This window comes from Brassica napus, chromosome C7 (assembly GCF_020379485.1).
Source record: "Brassica napus cultivar Da-Ae chromosome C7, Da-Ae, whole genome shotgun sequence".
Lineage (NCBI taxonomy): Eukaryota > Viridiplantae > Streptophyta > Magnoliopsida > Brassicales > Brassicaceae > Brassica > Brassica napus.
In genome coordinates this window covers 53,834,341-53,853,848 of record NC_063450.1, presented here as the reverse complement: position 1 = coordinate 53,853,848, position 19,508 = coordinate 53,834,341, and the positions used below count along the sequence as shown (strand labels likewise).

Below are 19,508 nucleotides of genomic sequence, written 5' to 3'. Positions count from 1 at the left end.
AAGGTTTAAAGCAAATAGAAAAAGTTAATAAAAAGGGGAAAAAAGCTACATGAAAAGGGTCGCAACTCGCAAGGAAGAGTCAAAGGCGCGAAGGCTAACGAACTACTAACGTGGCGCCAAATCAACAGTCAGGAGGATCCGATCGAGATTCCACTTTACCTAGTGGTTAAAAAATGTTACAATTCCTCGGCGTCAGTGATTTAATGAGTTCTTTTCTTGTTTTCAAATACGTTAATGAAACTATAAAAGTATATATATCAAATTAATACATAATGCCTTTACAGACACTGCATATCTATCTCCACTCCATTTTTCCCTCTAAAATAGAGTAAAAATGAATATGGAGTAATGAATACTTCAATCCAATTTCATATCTCACTCCATAATAAAATTTACTACATAAATGAAATAATCTATTTTTTTTGTTCATCATTCCATTACGGAGTGGGAAATAGAATAGGATTAGAGCAATTTTACTTCATTTTCACTTTTACTCTATTTTAGAGGAAAAAATAGAGTTTTACATTGGAGATGCTCTAAGAACCAGAACTCTGGTCTGTTTTTTTTTTTTTGGTAACAAAACCGTGCTCTGTTCTTTTTTTTTTGTAACAAAACCGTGCTCTGTTCTCTTTTTTTTTTGTAACAAAATCGTGCCCTGTTCAACAGCAACAAACCAATAGCATCAGGTTTATAATTTGGTTAACGTCTTCTTTTTAAACTATCCATAAATAGTAAAAGCTAACTTAGGATAAAGCAATACATATTACAAATTTATGTTGCCTTCCTTCACTTCTATGACATAATATGCGACGGATGATTCTCAAGCATTTTCATATGCAATAGAGGGTGATACTTTAAGATATTTACAATGATACATTAGTTTGTTGTATACTAAGTCATTAGCTATTACTAGGTGAGATTATATTATGATCCAGGTATTGCTGTCGAAATATATAACAGAATGTCAAAAGAAAAGAAAAACAAGAACAGATTTGTGTGTTTATCTAAAGATAGTGATATGTTAGTAAATTCTGGTATAAATTTGAGTAATTGGTAAGAATGCACCAAAAAAACCATATAATTTGTCATATATACTTGTTTCTTTTTAATATTTTTTATGACTATAATACATTTATCTCTATCTCTCTCTTTTTTCCTTTTTATGAGTTCTAATCTCTTTATCTCTCGTATAGATTCTTCAAATCATCTTCTAATTCAACACAAATCTTTATTTTTTTATTTTGATTCTTTTAACATCCATAATGCTAATCTTATTATCTCACCACAATTCCAATGTTTCTAATTTCGACTCACAATCAACTTTTAGATAATATATACGTTAGTAGGTATTTTATTACTTACCTGCTATTATTTAGATTTTAATGGATTCTTAATCGATACATGAAATGTTAGTTGTTACAAATAGTTTTGGGGCTATTTGATAGATAACTAATTAATTGTTAATAGTTTCATTAACTGATATATGATTTGTTAGTCGATACATTTGTTTGATACATAGATTGTTAGATGATACTAAAATTATTAGCTGATATGTTAGTTGATATGTAGATTGTTACCTGCTATGTAAATATTTAGCTGATAAATCTAGAGTTATTTGTTTTCGATAAAACATGAAGGTATTTTCGTCCGCACAGTGTTAAAAAATTACTCATTTTTAGATTATCCATAATTATGGGCATTCAGCTAATTTGGACCTTAATCAGGTATATTCCACTCATTCCCTCTATAAATTTCATATGCACTATAGGAACAGTAAAACAAAAAGTAATGCTTCAAGATATGGAGAATGTAAATCTGGCGTTACATAGGTCGAGATTTGAACGTACAAGAATGAAAATCTACTTTATATATATGTCTTGGGAACAAGCAAAAGATCGGAAAATCCGACAGACGTAATCTCATTTAGGTTAGAGGCGTGTGAGAAGTGTCTTTCTCCCTCTAATAAAAAAAATGCAATAGTAGAATAAGAAAAGAACAACTCAAGAGTAACGGAGCCATTTAACGGTGTGTGGAATCTTGTGGTTTCACGGACTTCCAAGCCAATGAGAGTCAAAGAAAATGGACGGAAGGAAACGACGGTGTGTGTGGGTTCATGGCACATAAGAGGACAAGAACTCACGCAAGACACGTGCACCGAAGCTTTTCCCACAAAGGTAGGACCCCTTCTTAAGCACAATGCACCATCCTACTACACCTAGACTAAACGACATTTGCGTTTACATGTAATTAATCAGTGGTGAGATTTTTTTTTTTTTTTGTTACTATCAGTTGGTGAGATATTTATTCATTTGTTATATTGGAAGGGAAGAAAATGTTACTCCATCCGTTTCTAATTGTAAGTAGTTTTGCTTAAAAATACGAATATTTAGAAATTTATTATTTAAAAGAATATATCATTTAACCAATTAATTCAACCAATTATTAAAAACCTAACATTATTTCATTGGTCACACAATATCCAATAAAAAAAATGCATTGAAATATATAAATTACTTATATTGTGAAACAAACTCTTTTTACTAAAACTACTTATATTTAAAAACGGAGGGAGTATAAAACATATAGGGTTGGTGATTGTCTAACTAAAATTCAACTACCACTTAACATAAAACATGATAATGTGACCGACTAAGCTTAACTTTGTAAAACCTAACTGTACATTGACGTTTATAAATAGAAACATGCATAAAACAAAACAAAAAAATCTAAAATATATCACAATAAAGAGTTTTAATGTCTTCAGTTCGTAACTTAAACAGTGTTTGATGCATTAATTTGTTATCTTTTAGGTCCATTTTAGGATTGCTCGAATCAAAACTTGTGTGTTTCCAAACAACAGACGAAAAACAATTCACACTGATATCTAGAATATATTTATATATATGTCTGAAGTGAGTTTAATCATATCTATAAAATGATTGAGAGTTGCCATTAGTTAAGAGATTAATATACAATATTGAGACGAGATTAAAGTATGTATAAAAGTAAGATTAAAGGACAATATGACGTACAAAAATTATATATATATACTTGTTGTGTGTATCAAAACTTTTAGTGGTTAACACATAAGACGATGGAATAAACAAAAACCTAGCAAAACTGAGATACAATGAAGAGCCCCAAGGAAGTGGGTCTGCCGCATAGTTTAGTTAAAGCGTAATGCGACTGCGTGTTTGCCCCCACTCTTTTTGGTCCTTCTTCTTTTTTCCGTCTCCTCTCCACACGTCACGTCGTCCAAGCCTTAATTATATTTACGGCTTAATACAAATCCTTAATCTCCCGATTTCTCATGATTAAATCATCCACCGTGGGGACACCAAACCATGACCTGAAAATCTTGTTTATTTCATATCGTATATGTCGGACCTTGCGTTCTAGGAGAGTCTTATTATTTCCTTCCAAACTTTTCATAAATATTTTTGTGAGTTCCCTAAATAACCCTAGTTGAACTGTGAAATCACGAGTCAAACACACTAACGCAAGACTAGTGTCGGTGTCGGTGGGTGGTACTAGTGTAAAATAACACTGGGTCAAATTGGAATTTTAACCATCCAAACAAGAGGGCATCGACATTCACATGTTTATGTGATTTAAAAAAAAAATATTCTCCAGAGTTACTGTCTTACTGCTAATCCCTTGATTAAGGAAGCATCTCTTAATTAATCTCAAGTGGGGCTATGGATTCAAACTCTCATCAGATAATTGACTTTCAAGGAAATTTACAAAGACAGCAAAAAACCATCCAAACATTTTAAAAGATTTATTATTTAATGATTCTTAACCAGCTGTAATGTTAGATTTTCAGTTTAATGGTGTTAAAACATATGAACAAGCGACCACTACGTTATTTTTTTGAAACTTAAGTGATCACTATGTCGTAAAACGCAATATGTAATACTGCTTCGGCTGCCTTCCTAATGATGTGTTAGAAGTTTTCTTATACTAACGTAACATCACCTAATAAACAACGTTTGAAATAATTGATTTCAGTTGTTGCAAACTTTCTTATAATTTTTCCATCATAAACATTTCGATGAACCATATTAAACCAGAACATGATTACTAAAGTCCGAATTAACTTATAATCCAATTTCCGGATAAAAATTACACACTTAAAATTCAGATACGACCAAATCAAATTTAGGATACTGTTAATTGGTGAACTTACTAATGCTAAAGTTCTTGTACATGGGTAAGTGACAGGTACACTGTGATTTGGAAGTGGAAGATACAGGGACAGTGTGAATCCATTTCAACATCTACTAACCAAGAAATCAAACTCACAACAATATACAATACTCCCTCTGTTTCATAATACTTGATGTTTTGTAATAGTGCACAAAGATTAAGAAAATTACATTTCCTTCGAAAAATATTTTAAAGATATAATTTTAAAATCAGTTAACCAATTATAAAAAAGACGGTAAAATCTAATTGGTTGAACAGTTTCCAATAAAGTTAAAATTAACCTTAAAATTTCAAAACTTCTTTAAAATCTCAAAACTTCATGTAAATTGAAACAAAACAAACCTTTTAAAACATCATCTATATTGAAACGGAGGGAGTAATATTTTAATAAACAAAAGAAAAAATTAAAAGAAAGTAAAAATCTTCAACTGAAAAATAGCGTGATTTGCTGCTTTAATCCAATCAAACGTGCCTCCTTTTTTCCTTTTTTAATCTTTATTTTATTTTTCAGTTCATAAAAAAATTAATAAATGAGTAAAAATTGGTGGGAAAGCGTCGGTAGCTCACGACCACGTAGTGTTGTTGATGCGAGTAGAACACTTGTGTAGTGCAATAAAACCCCTTCTTCCTCTCTCTCTCTTCTCCTTCTTCTTCAGAGAGCTACACAAACCCAGAAGAAGAGCTTTACATAACTCTTCCTTCTTGTTCTTCTCTGTGTGTGGTCTCTTGAAGTTCAATGCGGTCAATGGGGACAAGAGATTCTACTCCACGACTGATTCTCTGGCTCTGCTTAGGGCTTTTGATTCTAGTCGTTGGTTTTGTTCAATGCGGCGTTACCTATGACCGTAAAGCGCTTCTCATCAATGGACAGAGACGAATCCTCTTCTCTGGCTCTATACATTACCCTCGTAGCACACCTGATGTAAAATTTTGGATAAAGTCTTAAACTTTTTTTTTTTTTAATTTTTCTTGGTGGGTTTAACGAAAAATCAAAACTTTGATTCTCTGTTTCGTTCATTTCATAAAAGGGTGTTTTAAAGTTGTGAACTTTTTTGCTGTTAGATGTGGGAAGGTTTGATTCAGAAGGCGAAAGATGGAGGCGTTGATGTGATTGAGACTTATGTCTTCTGGAATCTCCATGAGCCTTCTCCTGGCAAAGTAAGTTCTGTTCCTAATTTCTACATTATGTTCTGTCTTTTTGTGTGTTTGACAATTAGTTCTTCTTCTTCTTCAGTATGATTTTGATGGGAGAAATGATTTGGTGAGATTCGTGAAGACAGTACACAAAGCTGGTTTATATGCTCATCTTCGCATTGGGCCTTATGTTTGTGCCGAGTGGAATTTTGGGTAAGTAAGCTTTTGTCTTGTCTCTTTAGATTCAATTGCCTCAACTCTAAAGTTGTTGTTTTTTTGGCAATGAGCAGAGGGTTCCCTGTTTGGTTGAAGTATGTTCCTGGAATCAGCTTCAGAACAGATAATGAGCCTTTCAAGGTCTCTTTTGAGTTACTTTTATTCATTAGAAAGTTTAAGAAACTTGTGATGTTAAATGTTCTTGGGGGTAACGTTGCAGAAAGCTATGCAAGGATTCACTGAGAGAATTGTTGAGCTGATGAAGAGTGAGAATTTGTACGAGTCCCAGGGTGGTCCCATTATCCTTTCTCAGGTTACTACTTTAATTTGAACAGATTAATACTCTGATTAGTGATGTTATGAGTTAACAGAAAGGTGTCTTGTGTTTTATTGGGAATGTAGATTGAGAATGAGTATGGAAGACAAGGGCAGTTATTGGGTGCTGAAGGTCACAACTACATGACATGGGCTGCTAAAATGGCTATAGCAACTGAGACTGGTGTCCCCTGGGTCATGTGCAAAGAAGACGATGCCCCTGACCCTGTGGTGAGTTCAAGCTTTGTAATAACTTACTGAGTATTTGGTTGAACTCAAAAACTAAATTGCTTTGGTACTGAAACTAATTGGTTTTTGGTGACAGATAAACACATGCAACGGTTTCTACTGTGATTCATTTTCTCCAAACAAGCCATACAAGCCAACCATATGGACAGAGGCATGGAGTGGCTGGTACAAACATTCATTTACTTACATGGACTAATCATCTTCAAACTGATAATTTATATATATTCTTGAAACTGATGTATCTTAAGGTTCACTGAGTTCGGTGGGCCAATGCACCATAGACCAGTTCAGGATCTAGCGTTTGCTGTTGCACGTTTCATACAAAAAGGAGGATCCTTTGTTAACTATTACATGGTATGTAGAGTCATCAACCTCTTAACTAAACGTTTTGGTTTTAGATTTGTTTTTTCCTGAAGGCAATCTTTCTCTGTTTCCCTTGAGAACAGTATCACGGAGGGACTAACTTTGGAAGAACAGCTGGAGGTCCATTTGTCACCACCAGCTATGATTATGATGCTCCCATTGACGAATATGGTAATGCCAGATTCATTGGAATATAAGGCTAATGGGATGGTTTTTATGTACAAACTGAGTCCTTGTTACATGTTGAATAGGATTAATCAGGCAACCTAAATATGGTCATCTAAAGGAGCTCCACAAAGCTATCAAGATGTGTGAAAAAACTCTGGTTTCTACTGATCCTGTTGTTACATCTTTAGGAAACAAGCAACAGGTCTGAATGGCTTTAATTTTGATAGATATGATTTGGTTTAGCTGTACCTTTTACTAAACTCTGTCACTTTTTTTTTCTTTTTCAGGCTCATGTATACTCTTCAGAATCAGGAGATTGTTCAGCTTTCCTTGCAAACTATGACACAGAATCAGCATCAAGAGTGTTGTTTAACAACGTACATTACAACTTACCTCCTTGGTCAATCAGCATTCTTCCTGACTGTAGAAATGCAGTCTTCAATACTGCCAAGGTAAAGTCATATCATTGTTCTGAATTTAGAATACTTATGTTTGTGACTTTTCTGATTTTCCTTTTTTAATTTTCAGGTTGGAGTTCAAACATCACAGATGGAAATGTTACCAACAAACACAGCCAACTTCCAGTGGCAGAGCTATTTGGAAGATCTTTCATCTCTAGACGACAGCTCCACATTCACCACTCAAGGGCTCTTAGAGCAGATTAATGTCACGCGTGACACTAGCGATTATCTTTGGTACATGACCAGGTAAAAAAAACATGTGCTATAGCTCTAGTGTGAAATCTCAGGACTTGCTAACCCAAACATTTGAAATTTGTAATGTAGTGTTGATATTGGCGAAACTGAATCATTCTTGCATGGAGGAGAGCTTCCAACTCTCATTATCCAGTCCACTGGACATGCTGTGCATATATTTGTCAATGGACAGCTTTCAGGTATACGTAACATAAAATTTTTGTTACAAAATAAGTGTCATTTATGATTTCAATGTAACTTTTCCTATTAATTTATCTCTTTTGCTCCTAACTAAACTAAGATAAACAATAAATGTTAATTATACAATTATAATAGTCAAACAAAGGCAAATTTAAACATTTCACTAGTTTCTTAATTTGTGTGCAAAACTCTAGAACGACAACTAATTTGAAATGGTGAGAGTACTAACTTACCTCATTAACTTCCATTAGAGAGTTTCTGATATGCAATATATAAATTGCAGGTTCGGCGTTTGGAACAAGGGAAAACAGGAGATTCACTTATAGAGGAAAGATCAATCTACATTCTCGAACTAACAAAATAGCATTGCTTAGTGTTGCTGTTGGATTACCAGTTAGTATTCTTTTTTTTTTCTCATCTGCTGCTTTAAGTTTTTTTTAATCCTTTTTTCTCTCTTGTCCTGATGATCTCTTTTGTTCTTCAACTCTGAAGAATGTGGGTGGACACTTTGAGTCTTGGAACACTGGAATCTTGGGTCCTGTTGCACTGCACGGTTTGTCTCAAGGGAAGCGAGATTTGTCATGGCAAAAATGGACATACCTGGTGGGGCTGAGAGGTGAAGCTATGAATCTTGCATATCCAACCAACACTCCTTCTATTGGGTGGATGGATGCATCCTTAACTGTACAAAAGCCTCAGCCTTTGACATGGCACAAGGTTTGATTGAATCAAACACAACTCCATAAAGCTTTTTTCTAATCTGTCCTAATGGGTAAGGACATTTTTTTATAATCTGTCCTAATGGGTAAGTACTTTTTTTGTTTCTTTAGACTTATTTTGATGCACCTGAAGGAGACGAGCCACTTGCTTTGGACATGGAAGGAATGGGAAAAGGTCAGATATGGGTGAACGGTGAGAGCATTGGTAGATACTGGACGGCATTTGCAACCGGTGACTGTGATCATTGCAGCTACACAGGAACATACAAACCAAACAAGTGCTTGTCCGGGTGTGGTCAGCCTACACAGAGATACTACCATGTGCCGAGATCATGGTTGAAGCCTAGCCAGAATCTGTTGGTCATATTCGAGGAGATTGGAGGAAACCCATCAGCTGTCTCTTTGGTTAAAAGATCAGTATCTGGAGTCTGTGCTGAAGTTTCTGAATACCACCCGAATATCAAGAACTGGCAACTCGAAAGCTATGGGAAAGGACAAACGTTTCATAGACCAAAGGTTCATTTGAAATGTAGTCCTGGTCAGGCTATTTCAGCTATCAAGTTCGCAAGCTTTGGTACTCCTTTGGGAAAATGTGGGAGTTACCAAGAAGGAGAATGTCATGCAGCTACTTCATACGCTATCTTAGAGAAGGTAAGAATCTGAATAATCTTTTATTCAGATAAAGTTTTAACCACACTCTTTGTTTTATCTTAGGAAAATGTGTTTTGTTATTTGCAGAAGTGTGTAGGGAAAGCGAGATGTGCAGTGACGATATCAAACACTAACTTCGGGAAAGATCCGTGTCCGAATGTGTTGAAACGGTTGACTGTTGAAGCTGTTTGTTCTCCTGAGACATCTTTAACCAGTTGGAAGCCTTAAAAAAGATGACTATTGAGCTCTTTGACTACAAAATGTATAACCAAACTATACAGAGAGAGAGAGGAGGAAAAGAAAGTGTAAGATGTGTTGAAATGTGTGTCCATGTGTGTGTTAGTTTTGAACAGAAGACTTTGTGGTTTTTAGAGTAGTTTGAGTTAGGTAAGAGAGGAGTCTGTAGAGTTGTGATGAGTCTTGGGCAATTCCGGGTCTTGTCAAAAGCGTTCCGCCCACCGGTTACCGACGACCGTTTTAACCAGTTATGGAGACTGGAACTGTTGGGTATGAATGAAGTTGGTTTAGTGTTTGGTTTTGATTTGGCTCTGTAATCAACAATGAAGGTTCATGTTAGGAGATGGAAATTCTATTGTGTGAGGTTCATTTGTTTCAAACCGTATTCTTTTTACGTTTTCTAATGAGAAATTCCCTATAAAAGATTTTTTTAGTGTCTTTTTTCCAGCAGAAGAGCTCTGAGAGAATAAAATGACAAAAAATGTATCACGGTAATATACACTTATACCACTAGGCTTTAGAGTCAAGAATTGGAGTTTTGGGAGTCGAGTTTAAAATTTTAAAAAATAAATAAATAAGTATTAAAAAAATTTAAATAAAAATTTTAGAAATAGTTTCAAAGAGCATTTTCGAATTTCAAAAAAAAAAAAAAATTAAAACAATTTGAAAAAACAATTATAAAAATGTTAGAATTTGAAAACTTATAGTTCAAAACTAATAGATTTTTTTAATATATCTATAAAGCAAGAGGTAGAAGGATCTTTTATCTATTTAATGAAATGTCTTTTATTCATTTTCTTCCTTTTGATTATTTTTCTCTTTTGGTCATTTTAAAAAGAGGTTATTTGAAATAATTGTTCTTTTCTAATTTAGTTATGATTTCATTTCAACCTTTTTTTTCCTTTTCTGATTTAGTTATGTTTATAAGAGCTTTTAACCTTTTTTTTTACTTAAGCCTGGATTTCAATCTTAGATTTTTGTCAACGAATAAATTTCTATATTAATTGTATTCTGTTTGGATTTTTATTCCGGTGTAGAATACTTTACCACATAATATACTAGAAAGTTTTGATGGACCAATGAAGTAAAAAATATAAAAGCTAGTATATCATCCCTTCACTCGGAAATAAAATCTCTCATTTGGCCAATAGAAAGTATGAGAAATCTACGATAATTTCATGTAACGTTTGCAATGGAGTTATCGATCAGTAAATGTTTCAAAACCATAAGAATGACCAGCTTTTACAACATATTTGGAAGATATTTAACTTCTAAAAGAGAGTTTCAACTACTCAAAACTCATTTATGTACAACAGACGCACAACAAAATGGTGAATAGTTTGACACGTAGTGCTCGGCAACAATCATGTTCCGTCATACACATGGATTCATAGTTATCAAGTTTATTTATAGAGTCTTAGTTGAGTCTGATTATGATGCTGACAAAAAATAATATTTTACCACATCTTAACATCTAATAGAAAAAACTGGTAATATTTTGCGTATAAAGATTCGATGGATTTTGTTTTTTTTTTTGTTTTTTTTTTAAACTAAAGATTCGATGGATATATCTCAAATCTTATATCTGATAATTGGTTGTCAACCAAACAAAATCTGATAATGAGATTATTCTATACTTTGTTACATTTTGATGATTTACATATCTCTTTTCAGTTTAAATTTTGTTCTTTAAAATTATACGGAACCAAACAGTTCAAAAAGAAAATAGTCCTAAGTAAATTCTTCCTAATAGCATATTCCCAAACATCCAACGCTTATATAAAGCCTAGTTAACCAACTGATCACAACAAACACCAAAGCTCTTAAGCAATCAAACCATTAAAGATGAAGGTAAAGTTTATAATCATTGTTCTAAATTTAAGGTACTCAAATTGTTATAATCATTGTTCTAAATTTAAGATACTCAAATTGTTATATCAACACTACATTACAAATTTTAAAGGTAAAGTGTATAATCATTGTTCTAAATTTAAGATGCTATAATCATTTGGCTCTTGGAGCGGATAAATGTCACATGTGACACAAGCGATTATCTTTGATACATGACTGGGTAATAAAAAGAAAACATGAGCTATGGCTGCAATGTGATTCTCAGGACTTGCTAAACCAACATTTTGGAATTTGTGATGTAGTGTTGATATTGGCGAAACTGAATCATTCTTGCATGGTGGAGAGCTACCAACTCTCATTGTCCAGTCCACATGCCATGCCGTTCATATATTTGTCAATGGACAGCTTTCAGGTATATGATACTCCCTCAGTTTCAAACTAAGTGTCGTTGTAACATAAATTTTTTGTTACAAAATAAGTGTCGTTTTATTATTTGAATGTAACTTTTTCTATTAATTTATCTCTTTTGCTCCTAATTAAACTAATAATAAAAGTTATGCAATTATAATAGTCAAACAAAGATAAATTTAAACATTTAACTAGTTTCTTAATTTGTGTGCAAAACTCTAGAATAACAGCTAAATTGAATTGGTGGGAGTACTAACTTGCCTCATTAACTTCCATTAGAGAGTTTCTGATATGCAATATATAAATTCACAGGTTCTGCCTTTGGAATAAGGCAAAATAGGAGATTCACTTATAGGGGAAAGATCAATCTACATTCTGGAACTAACAGAATAGCATTGCTGAGTGTTGCTGTTGGATTACCAGTTAGTACTCTTTTTTTTCGTTTCTCTCTGCTGCTTCAAGTTTTTTTTTTAAATCCTTTTTCTCTTGTCCTGATCATCCCTATTGTGTTCAGAATGTGAGTGCCCCAGTTTGTCTCAAGGGAAGCGAGACTTGTCATGGCAAAAATGGACATACCAGGTGGAGCTGAGAGGTGAAGCTATGAATCTTGCATATCCAACCAACACACTGTCTATTGGGTGGATGGATACGTCCTTAACTGTACAAAAGCCTCAGCCTCTGACATGGCACAAGACTTATTTTGATGCACCTGAAGGAGATGAGCCGCTTGCTCTGGACATGGAAGGTATGGGAAAAGGTCAGATATGGGTGAACGGTGAGAGCATTGGTAGATACTGGACAGCATTTGCAACCGGTGACTGTGATCACTGTAGCTACACCGGAACATATAAGCCAAACAAGTGCTTATCCGGCTGTGGTCAGCCTACACAAAGATACTACCATGTGCCGAGATCATGGTTAAAGCCGAGCCAAAACCTGTTGGTCATATTCGAGGAGATTGGAGGAAACCCATCAGCTGTCTCTTTGGTTAAAAGATCAGTATCTGGAGTTTGTGCTGAAGTTTCTGAACCACCACCATCCGAATATCAAGAACTGGCATCTGGAAAGCTATGGGAAAGGACAAACGTTTCATAGACCAAAGGTTCATTTGAAATGGAGCCCTGGTCAGGCTATTTCAGCTATCAAGTTCGCAAGCTTTGGTACTCCTTTGGGAAAATGCGGGAGATACCAACAAGGAGAGTGTCATGCAGCTACTTCATACGTTATCTTAGAGAGGGTAAGAATCTTTACTCATATAAAGAAAGTTTTAATCACTTTTTTGGTTTTATAACCGTGGTGTGATTTTGTTATATGCAGAAGTGTGTAGGGAAAGCGAGATGTGCAGTGACGATATCAAACACTAACTTCGGGAAAGACCCGTGTCCGAATGTGTTGAAACGGTTGACTGTTGAAGCTGTTTGTTCCCCTGAGACATCTTTAACCAGTTGGAAGCCTTGAAGACAACTATTGAGCTCTTTGACTACAAAATGTATAACCAAACTATACAGAAGACAGAGAGAGGAGGAAAAGAAAGTGTAAGATGTGTTGAAATGTGTGTTAGTTTTGAACAGAAACATTGTGGTTTAGAGTAGTCTGAGGTGTTATTGGTTTATATATTTTGATTGATTTAGAAATCCATATAGTATTTATAAATCCAAGTAAAATATGCAAATCTGGAGGTTTTCCCTCGGATTTTAGTCTTTGTATTTTTAACAAAAAAATCCAAACAAATCCATTCAAATCTATTATAAAATCAAATATATTAGTAAATCCGTACAATTGAATAACACTTGATTTGATACATAATTTATGAATCATTAAACCAATAACACATGATTTTAATACAGATTTAAAAATCATAGAACCAATAATACTAGATTTAGTTCGAATTTTTAAATCCATTAAAATACAATAACCAACAACCCCCGGTGAGTTAGGTAAAAGTTGCGATGAGTCTTACGCAATTCCGGGTCTTGTCAAAACGTTCTGCCCACCGGTTACCAACGGCAATTTTAACCGGTTATGGAGACTGGAATTGTTGGGTATGAATGAACTCGGTTTAATGTTTGGTTTTGATTTGTCTTTGTCAACGGTTTATGTTAGGAGAGGAGATTCTATTGTGTTTTCATTTCTAACGGTTTCTCTTTTTTTTTCTGTAGTTATGTTTATAAACCTTTTTTTAACTCGTTAATTATAAAATCTTTTAATCTGTTTACTTAAGCCTAAATTGCAGTTTTAAAAATCTTCCAGTTTTAATACAAACTGGGAAAATGAAGAGGATAACAACAAACACAACAACACAATATTTTAAGATACTCTGCTTAAGTTTATAATTATCTCGAATAAAGAATCTAACGATTTTATAAAACTCTTGAACAAAATTATTAAGAAAATAGAAATATCATTATAACTCTTTTAAAATTCAGAAACTAATTAATTTTAAAAAATCATCAAAACTCTTTTTAAATCAAAAGCCAATAACAGCCCCTTAGATTTTTTGTATTCTGTTTAGATTTTTTTTGTGTAAAATATTTTACCATATCTTAACATCTAATACAAAAGCTGGTAATATTTTGCGTATAAAGAATCGACGGATATATCTCAAATTTAAAAAACTTATAATTGTCGAAAAATATGATAAGAAGATGATTATTCAACACTTTGCTACATTTTGATCATTTGTTAATAACAAAACTCACCAAAATAAACGAAGTTAATATCAGCGAGCCGAAATATTTTTTTTCCTGAATTAACTACATTTTATTTATACGATCGTATATAACTAAATCAAAATTAGTTATTTTTACAAAAAATCTTTTACATCTTTCCGTTTAAATTTTATTCTTCAATATTATTCCCAACCAACAGTTCAAAAAACAAAATATTCCTAACTAAATACTTATCACTAGCATATTCCTAAACATGACAAAAAGAGCATATTCCTAAACATCGGACTCAAGCTTATATAAAGACTAGTTATACCAATTGATCAGAACAAACACCAAAGCTATTGAAACAATCAAACGATTAAACATGAACTCAATCCATTTCTTCCTATTATCTCTAGTGCTTCTGAACATTACCACTGTAATCAATGGTGGAATGACAAGTAAATACGTTAGACAAGCTCTACCATCGATTGAGATGTCTCTGGAAACATTTCCTCCACCCTCTGGTCATAATGTTCCTGAACAGGTTTTGACTATATCTTTTCAGTTGCATTAACGTATCAAACCATCATTTTGTATTAATTTTTTTTGTATTCTTTTTTCGGTATTATTTCAGGTTCATCTAACGCAAGGAGACCATGACGGACGTGCCATGATCGTCTCGTGGGTAACACCGTTAAATCTAGCTGGTACTAACGTCGTTACTTACTGGATCGCTGGTAACAGCAGCGACGTGAAGCCGGCAAAGAAGAAAGCTCATGGTTCAACGTCCTCTTACAGATTCTATGACTATACTTCTGGTTTTCTTCATCACGCTAACATTAAAGGGCTCGAGGTTTGTGTTTCATTACTTAACTTGTCATTTAATTAACAACATTAGCTTCTTTTATATGGTGTCTTAAATGTTTTTGTTGTACGTTGCAGTATGATACTAAGTACATCTACGAGGTTGGTACCGCTAAATCCGTTAGACAATTCCACTTCACGACTCCTCCGAAGGTTGGACCCGATGTTCCCTACACATTCGGGATTATTGGTAATTCACTGATCTCTTTAAAACTATATTCAAACTAGTGTTATCATATCGATATGAAATGAGTTTTTTTTTGTAGGTGATCTTGGACAAACTTATGCTTCGAATGAGACATTGTACCATTACATGTCGAACCCTAAAGGCCAAGCCGTTCTCTTTGCTGGAGACTTGTCTTACGCAGACGACCAACCAAACCATGATCAGAGAAAGTGGGATACTTGGGGAAGATTCATGGAGCCTTGCGCTGCTTACCAGCCTTTTATCTTTGCCGCTGGGAATCACGAGATAGATTTCGCTCCGGAGATTGTAAGATTCGCTTAGTCGCCATCAATTCAAGTCTTTTTTGTTGTTTGGTTTTATTCGGTTTAATTTGAATCTGTAATATTAGGGTGAGCCTCACGCCTTCAAGCCTTACATGCACCGTTACCCTAACTCCTACAAATCCTCAGGGAGCATATCTCCTCTTTGGTACTCAGTCAGACGTGGCCCTGCTCACATCATCATACTCTCCTCTTACTCTGCTTACGGTAACAAAAAAAAATTACAAAACCCTAAACATTTTTGTAATCTCTCTTGATTTTTATTACGTAACATCACGTAATTTCATTACCAGGCAAATACACACCACAATACTTGTGGCTGGAGCAAGAGCTGAAGAACGTGAACAGAGAGGAGACTCCATGGTTGATTGTCATTGTTCACTCGCCGTGGTACAACAGCAACAACTACCATTACATGGAAGGTGAGAGCATGAGGATAGCGTTTGAGTCGTGGCTTGTTAACAGCAAAGTTGACTTGGTCTTGGCCGGTCACGTCCATGCCTATGAGAGATCCGAACGTTTCTCCAATATTAAATACAACATCACCAATGGCTTGAGCACTCCTGTGAAAGATCTTAATGCTCCAATGTACATTACAATTGGAGATGGAGGAAACATTGAAGGAATCGCAAACAGGTACTAAGAACAATATTTTAAACAAAATGATTTTTTTTTTAATTTTTTTGATATAAAAAAAGTTTTATGTTTTGTGTTTGCATGTAGTTACACTGACCCTCAACCAAGTTACTCAGCCTACAGAGAGGCTAGTTTCGGTCACGCTCTCTTGGAGATCAAGAACAAGACTCATGCACTCTACACATGGCATAGGAATCAAGACAATGAACCCGTCGCAGCCGATTCTATCATGTTGTATAACAGATACAATTTACAAACGGACGAGTAGTTTCCTCCAACATGAATGTCTAAGTTCTTGTTTTTTTCTCTTATTTGATTTAGGATTTTAGATTTGTTTTCTCTGATTTTCTGTTTCTATTTGCTTTTTTCATCAGATTTAATATTTTCAATTTAGCTTGAATAATAAGATTGCGTTAGATTTTGCCCGATATTACAGGGATAAATTTGTTTGGATTATCAAATATTATCTTATTTTTTCATATACAAACAAAATAAATACATTAATAAGGAAAATAATATTTTATAATTCGAAATGTAAAATATCTACAACACTCTGATTGATCTGCATTCCAAAAGGGAAGAAACTAAACACGTGTTGTTGTTTACGTAACTAAACCATCTCCAAAAAAAAAACAACGCGTTGTTTTCTTAAATATTGATAATGCAGTTAACGAGGTATGCATGCATAAAGGGAACTGCTTATCTTTTGTTCACTGTGAGTCTGTGACTGAATTGTATGTTACAGCATTTGCATTTGTATTCGTCCTCAGAAACAAAACGGGGCCACTTTTGTCAAGATCGACAAGATTTGATATAGTCAAAGACAACTCACCAGCTTTAGCTTTCCAAGACGACGGCGCCAGGATGGATCCCTATGGGATCAGAAAATGCATGAGCTTAGGCTACTCATCAAAGAAGTCTAATACGACAATTGGACAACGTAAGTATTTTTATATTTTGTTAAAAGAAACGTTGAGATTCTTTCTAGTCAGGTTACTACAAAGAGTTTCACCTTTTGCGTGTGTAGATGAAAATGGTTTTAACTTTTAAGACAAGTACCATGAGACTTGGAGCGTATTGATATATACAATATACACTCTGAACTTAGCGTGTGTTCTGTTTTTAAGTTTACTATGTTTTTATCTTCTCTGTTCTAGCAAAGCTACACAGAGCGTTGGTCTTCTGTCTTACACGTTCCTTAGGAAAACGGGCCAGGAAGATGTGACTGTTCCTATGGTAAAACCTTCAGCATCTGTAGCTTCTTGTTTTCATGCCTGAAACAATATCTGATCATGGATTTGAGAATTTAGGAGATATAGACATTTACTAAAGATTTTAATAATTTTTTTCTCCATAATTTGAGGACCTATGTTTAATTGTTTATGTATATAATATCCATGCGTCTATCTCAAGTGATATTAATCGTTTCTGTAATGCAGATTGATATTTGATATATCCAAAGATGGGCGGGCCCCAACCAATTGTTTATGAATCTTCAGAAGATTGGTCTACCAACCTTAACATTCTTCTCAAATGGTCACAGGTTGGTTCCTTCTAAACACTCTAATTTCACGTGTAATTCTAATGTGTCATGTTTATTAATTCCATTCTTAACCAGTTTGAGGATATTGGAGCGCATGGATCAAAAGTAATTATATACAACTTGTGGCTTAATGATGAAGGGATCTTTGGGCTGAGTTTTGACGATGATGACGAGGTACTTAACATTTCTTTAAAGGGCCAGGTAATTTGCAGGACTTGGGTTCTAACATCTGTATAACAGGACAAAAGACTCCGAGATGAAAGTGTTCAGGACGAGAAACGGATTAACTCGAGAACATTAGAACTTAGATCTCATATCTCTTACCGTGTTAGGCATTCTCTAAGGGTAACTCTCCTGAACATTCTTTCTTGCTGTTGCAAGGGTGTTTAAAGGCTGACTTTGTTAGTTTCTTTATCCTCAGGCTTACACTTCAATGCTATATCTCAAAATGTTCTAAAATTTCAAGATTATTCTTCGGGGAATCCCTGTGGTGCAGTTCAATATTGCTGATTAATTTAGATATCCTGAGAATATAATGTACAAACCACAAGCAGCTGCAATGGAACACAAACCAACACTTCCTCTTTTCTTTCTTTTCATGTGTACTTTCACATGTTAATGTTTAGACAGTGAGAGCAATGATCGCTAAGCATTCTTATATATAACAGGCTGCAGCTGAAATTAAAGTTGGATTCATCAAAGAGGCGCCTAAACTTCCAGTTAGCGGTTTCAGTGTATATGTAAACTCAACATGAAAAAAATTCATTTCATGAAAAAATGGATTATTAATGTGTTCTTTCTTAGTAGGTGCGAGGAATATACAAAGAAAGAGACTGAAATGGAACAGACGGTAAGTTTGATTCCATATTATAAAACCAGAGACAAACATCTGTCTGTTACATAGATTCTAAGTTCTAACATATATGTAAATGGATGATGAAACAGGTAAGGAACTTAGAAAAGGAACTGGAAGAAGCTAAAAGTAAATGTGCACAACTTGCTCTGCTTGTGGATGCTAAGAGGAAGGAGATGCAGCAAGTTTAGTTAAAACGTTAAGACTCTTTGGAATCTAAAGAACACCCTAGTTTGATTAAGAACTTAATTATGGTGTTCTTGCATTTTCTTATAAGCGTGCGCATTTGTAACTGCCAGAAAAATAGTTAGGATCTAAGACAAGCCTCTAAAAATAGTTCTACTTAAAGTATCAGAAGTTGAGATTGTAAGAACCAATTCTCTTTCAAAGTTAACTAGACTTGTAAGGACTAAAAAGAAGTGGTCCTGCGTGTTACAAAAGTATGAATTTAAATTAATTTTATAGAGTGGGGACAATTACAGAAACCTAAGTTTTATCATTATTTATATATCTTAATTATATTAAAATCCATTAGACATAAAATTTCATTAAATGAATAATGGAGGAGGTAAAGGTGCAGTAGAATCTTCTGTAATCAATTAATTTGCATCCCAACCCAACTGGATTAAATGGATAATGAGTGGTGCGAAGTGAAAAAACACAATTTACATCATTACATTTATATGGACCGACCGACCAATCACTAACAACGCATGGACCATAGTCAAAATTCAACATCCATTGCCCTATTATTATTGATTGAGCCAAGATCCATAGCTCTTTAATTTTTACTTTATATATTGCATGCCGATCTTTAAAGTGTAGTATAGGGTTTGATTGTACTTTCGGTTTGTGTTTACCTTTGTTTAGATAATTAAAAATCATGGCTAGTTTTAAATAAAACCACTGAAAATTGGAAAATTCATTATAAATGTTTTTTATATATATTTAGTATTTGTATACATTTCAGTACTTTTCTAACCATCTCTAGATGTTTTCAATAGTAAGAAAATCCAGCTTTTTATGAGTTTTGGGAAT

At 34.1% G+C, this 19,508-nt stretch overlaps 2 protein-coding genes and 2 pseudogenes across 2 annotated transcripts; all 4 read left to right on the top strand.

Annotated features, from left to right (window-relative positions):
- Positions 1-4,773: 4,773 nt before the first annotated feature.
- On the top strand, positions 4,774-9,582 carry LOC106411174 (beta-galactosidase 3-like). The gene is made up of 17 exons (XM_048763403.1): positions 4,774-5,131; positions 5,272-5,367; positions 5,444-5,556; positions 5,634-5,700; positions 5,780-5,872; positions 5,962-6,105; positions 6,200-6,288; positions 6,372-6,477; positions 6,570-6,657; positions 6,738-6,856; positions 6,942-7,106; positions 7,183-7,361; positions 7,440-7,549; positions 7,834-7,943; positions 8,043-8,267; positions 8,381-8,920; positions 9,008-9,582. Exons 1-17 carry the CDS (start codon positions 4,946-4,948, stop codon positions 9,146-9,148), a joined length of 2,571 nt encoding a protein of 856 aa, XP_048619360.1. The 5' UTR covers positions 4,774-4,945; the 3' UTR covers positions 9,149-9,582.
- LOC106408607 lies at positions 9,334-13,115 on the top strand (annotated as a pseudogene).
- Positions 13,116-14,396: 1,281 nt separating this feature from the next.
- Positions 14,397-16,531, top strand: LOC106408605 (purple acid phosphatase 6-like). Its single transcript, XM_048763404.1, has 7 exons — positions 14,397-14,611; positions 14,702-14,920; positions 15,010-15,121; positions 15,198-15,424; positions 15,507-15,645; positions 15,732-16,074; positions 16,162-16,531. Exons 1-7 carry the CDS (start codon positions 14,450-14,452, stop codon positions 16,340-16,342), a joined length of 1,383 nt encoding a protein of 460 aa, XP_048619361.1. The 5' UTR covers positions 14,397-14,449; the 3' UTR covers positions 16,343-16,531.
- A 1,005-nt stretch (positions 16,532-17,536) lies between these two features.
- LOC111208158 lies at positions 17,537-19,508 on the top strand (annotated as a pseudogene).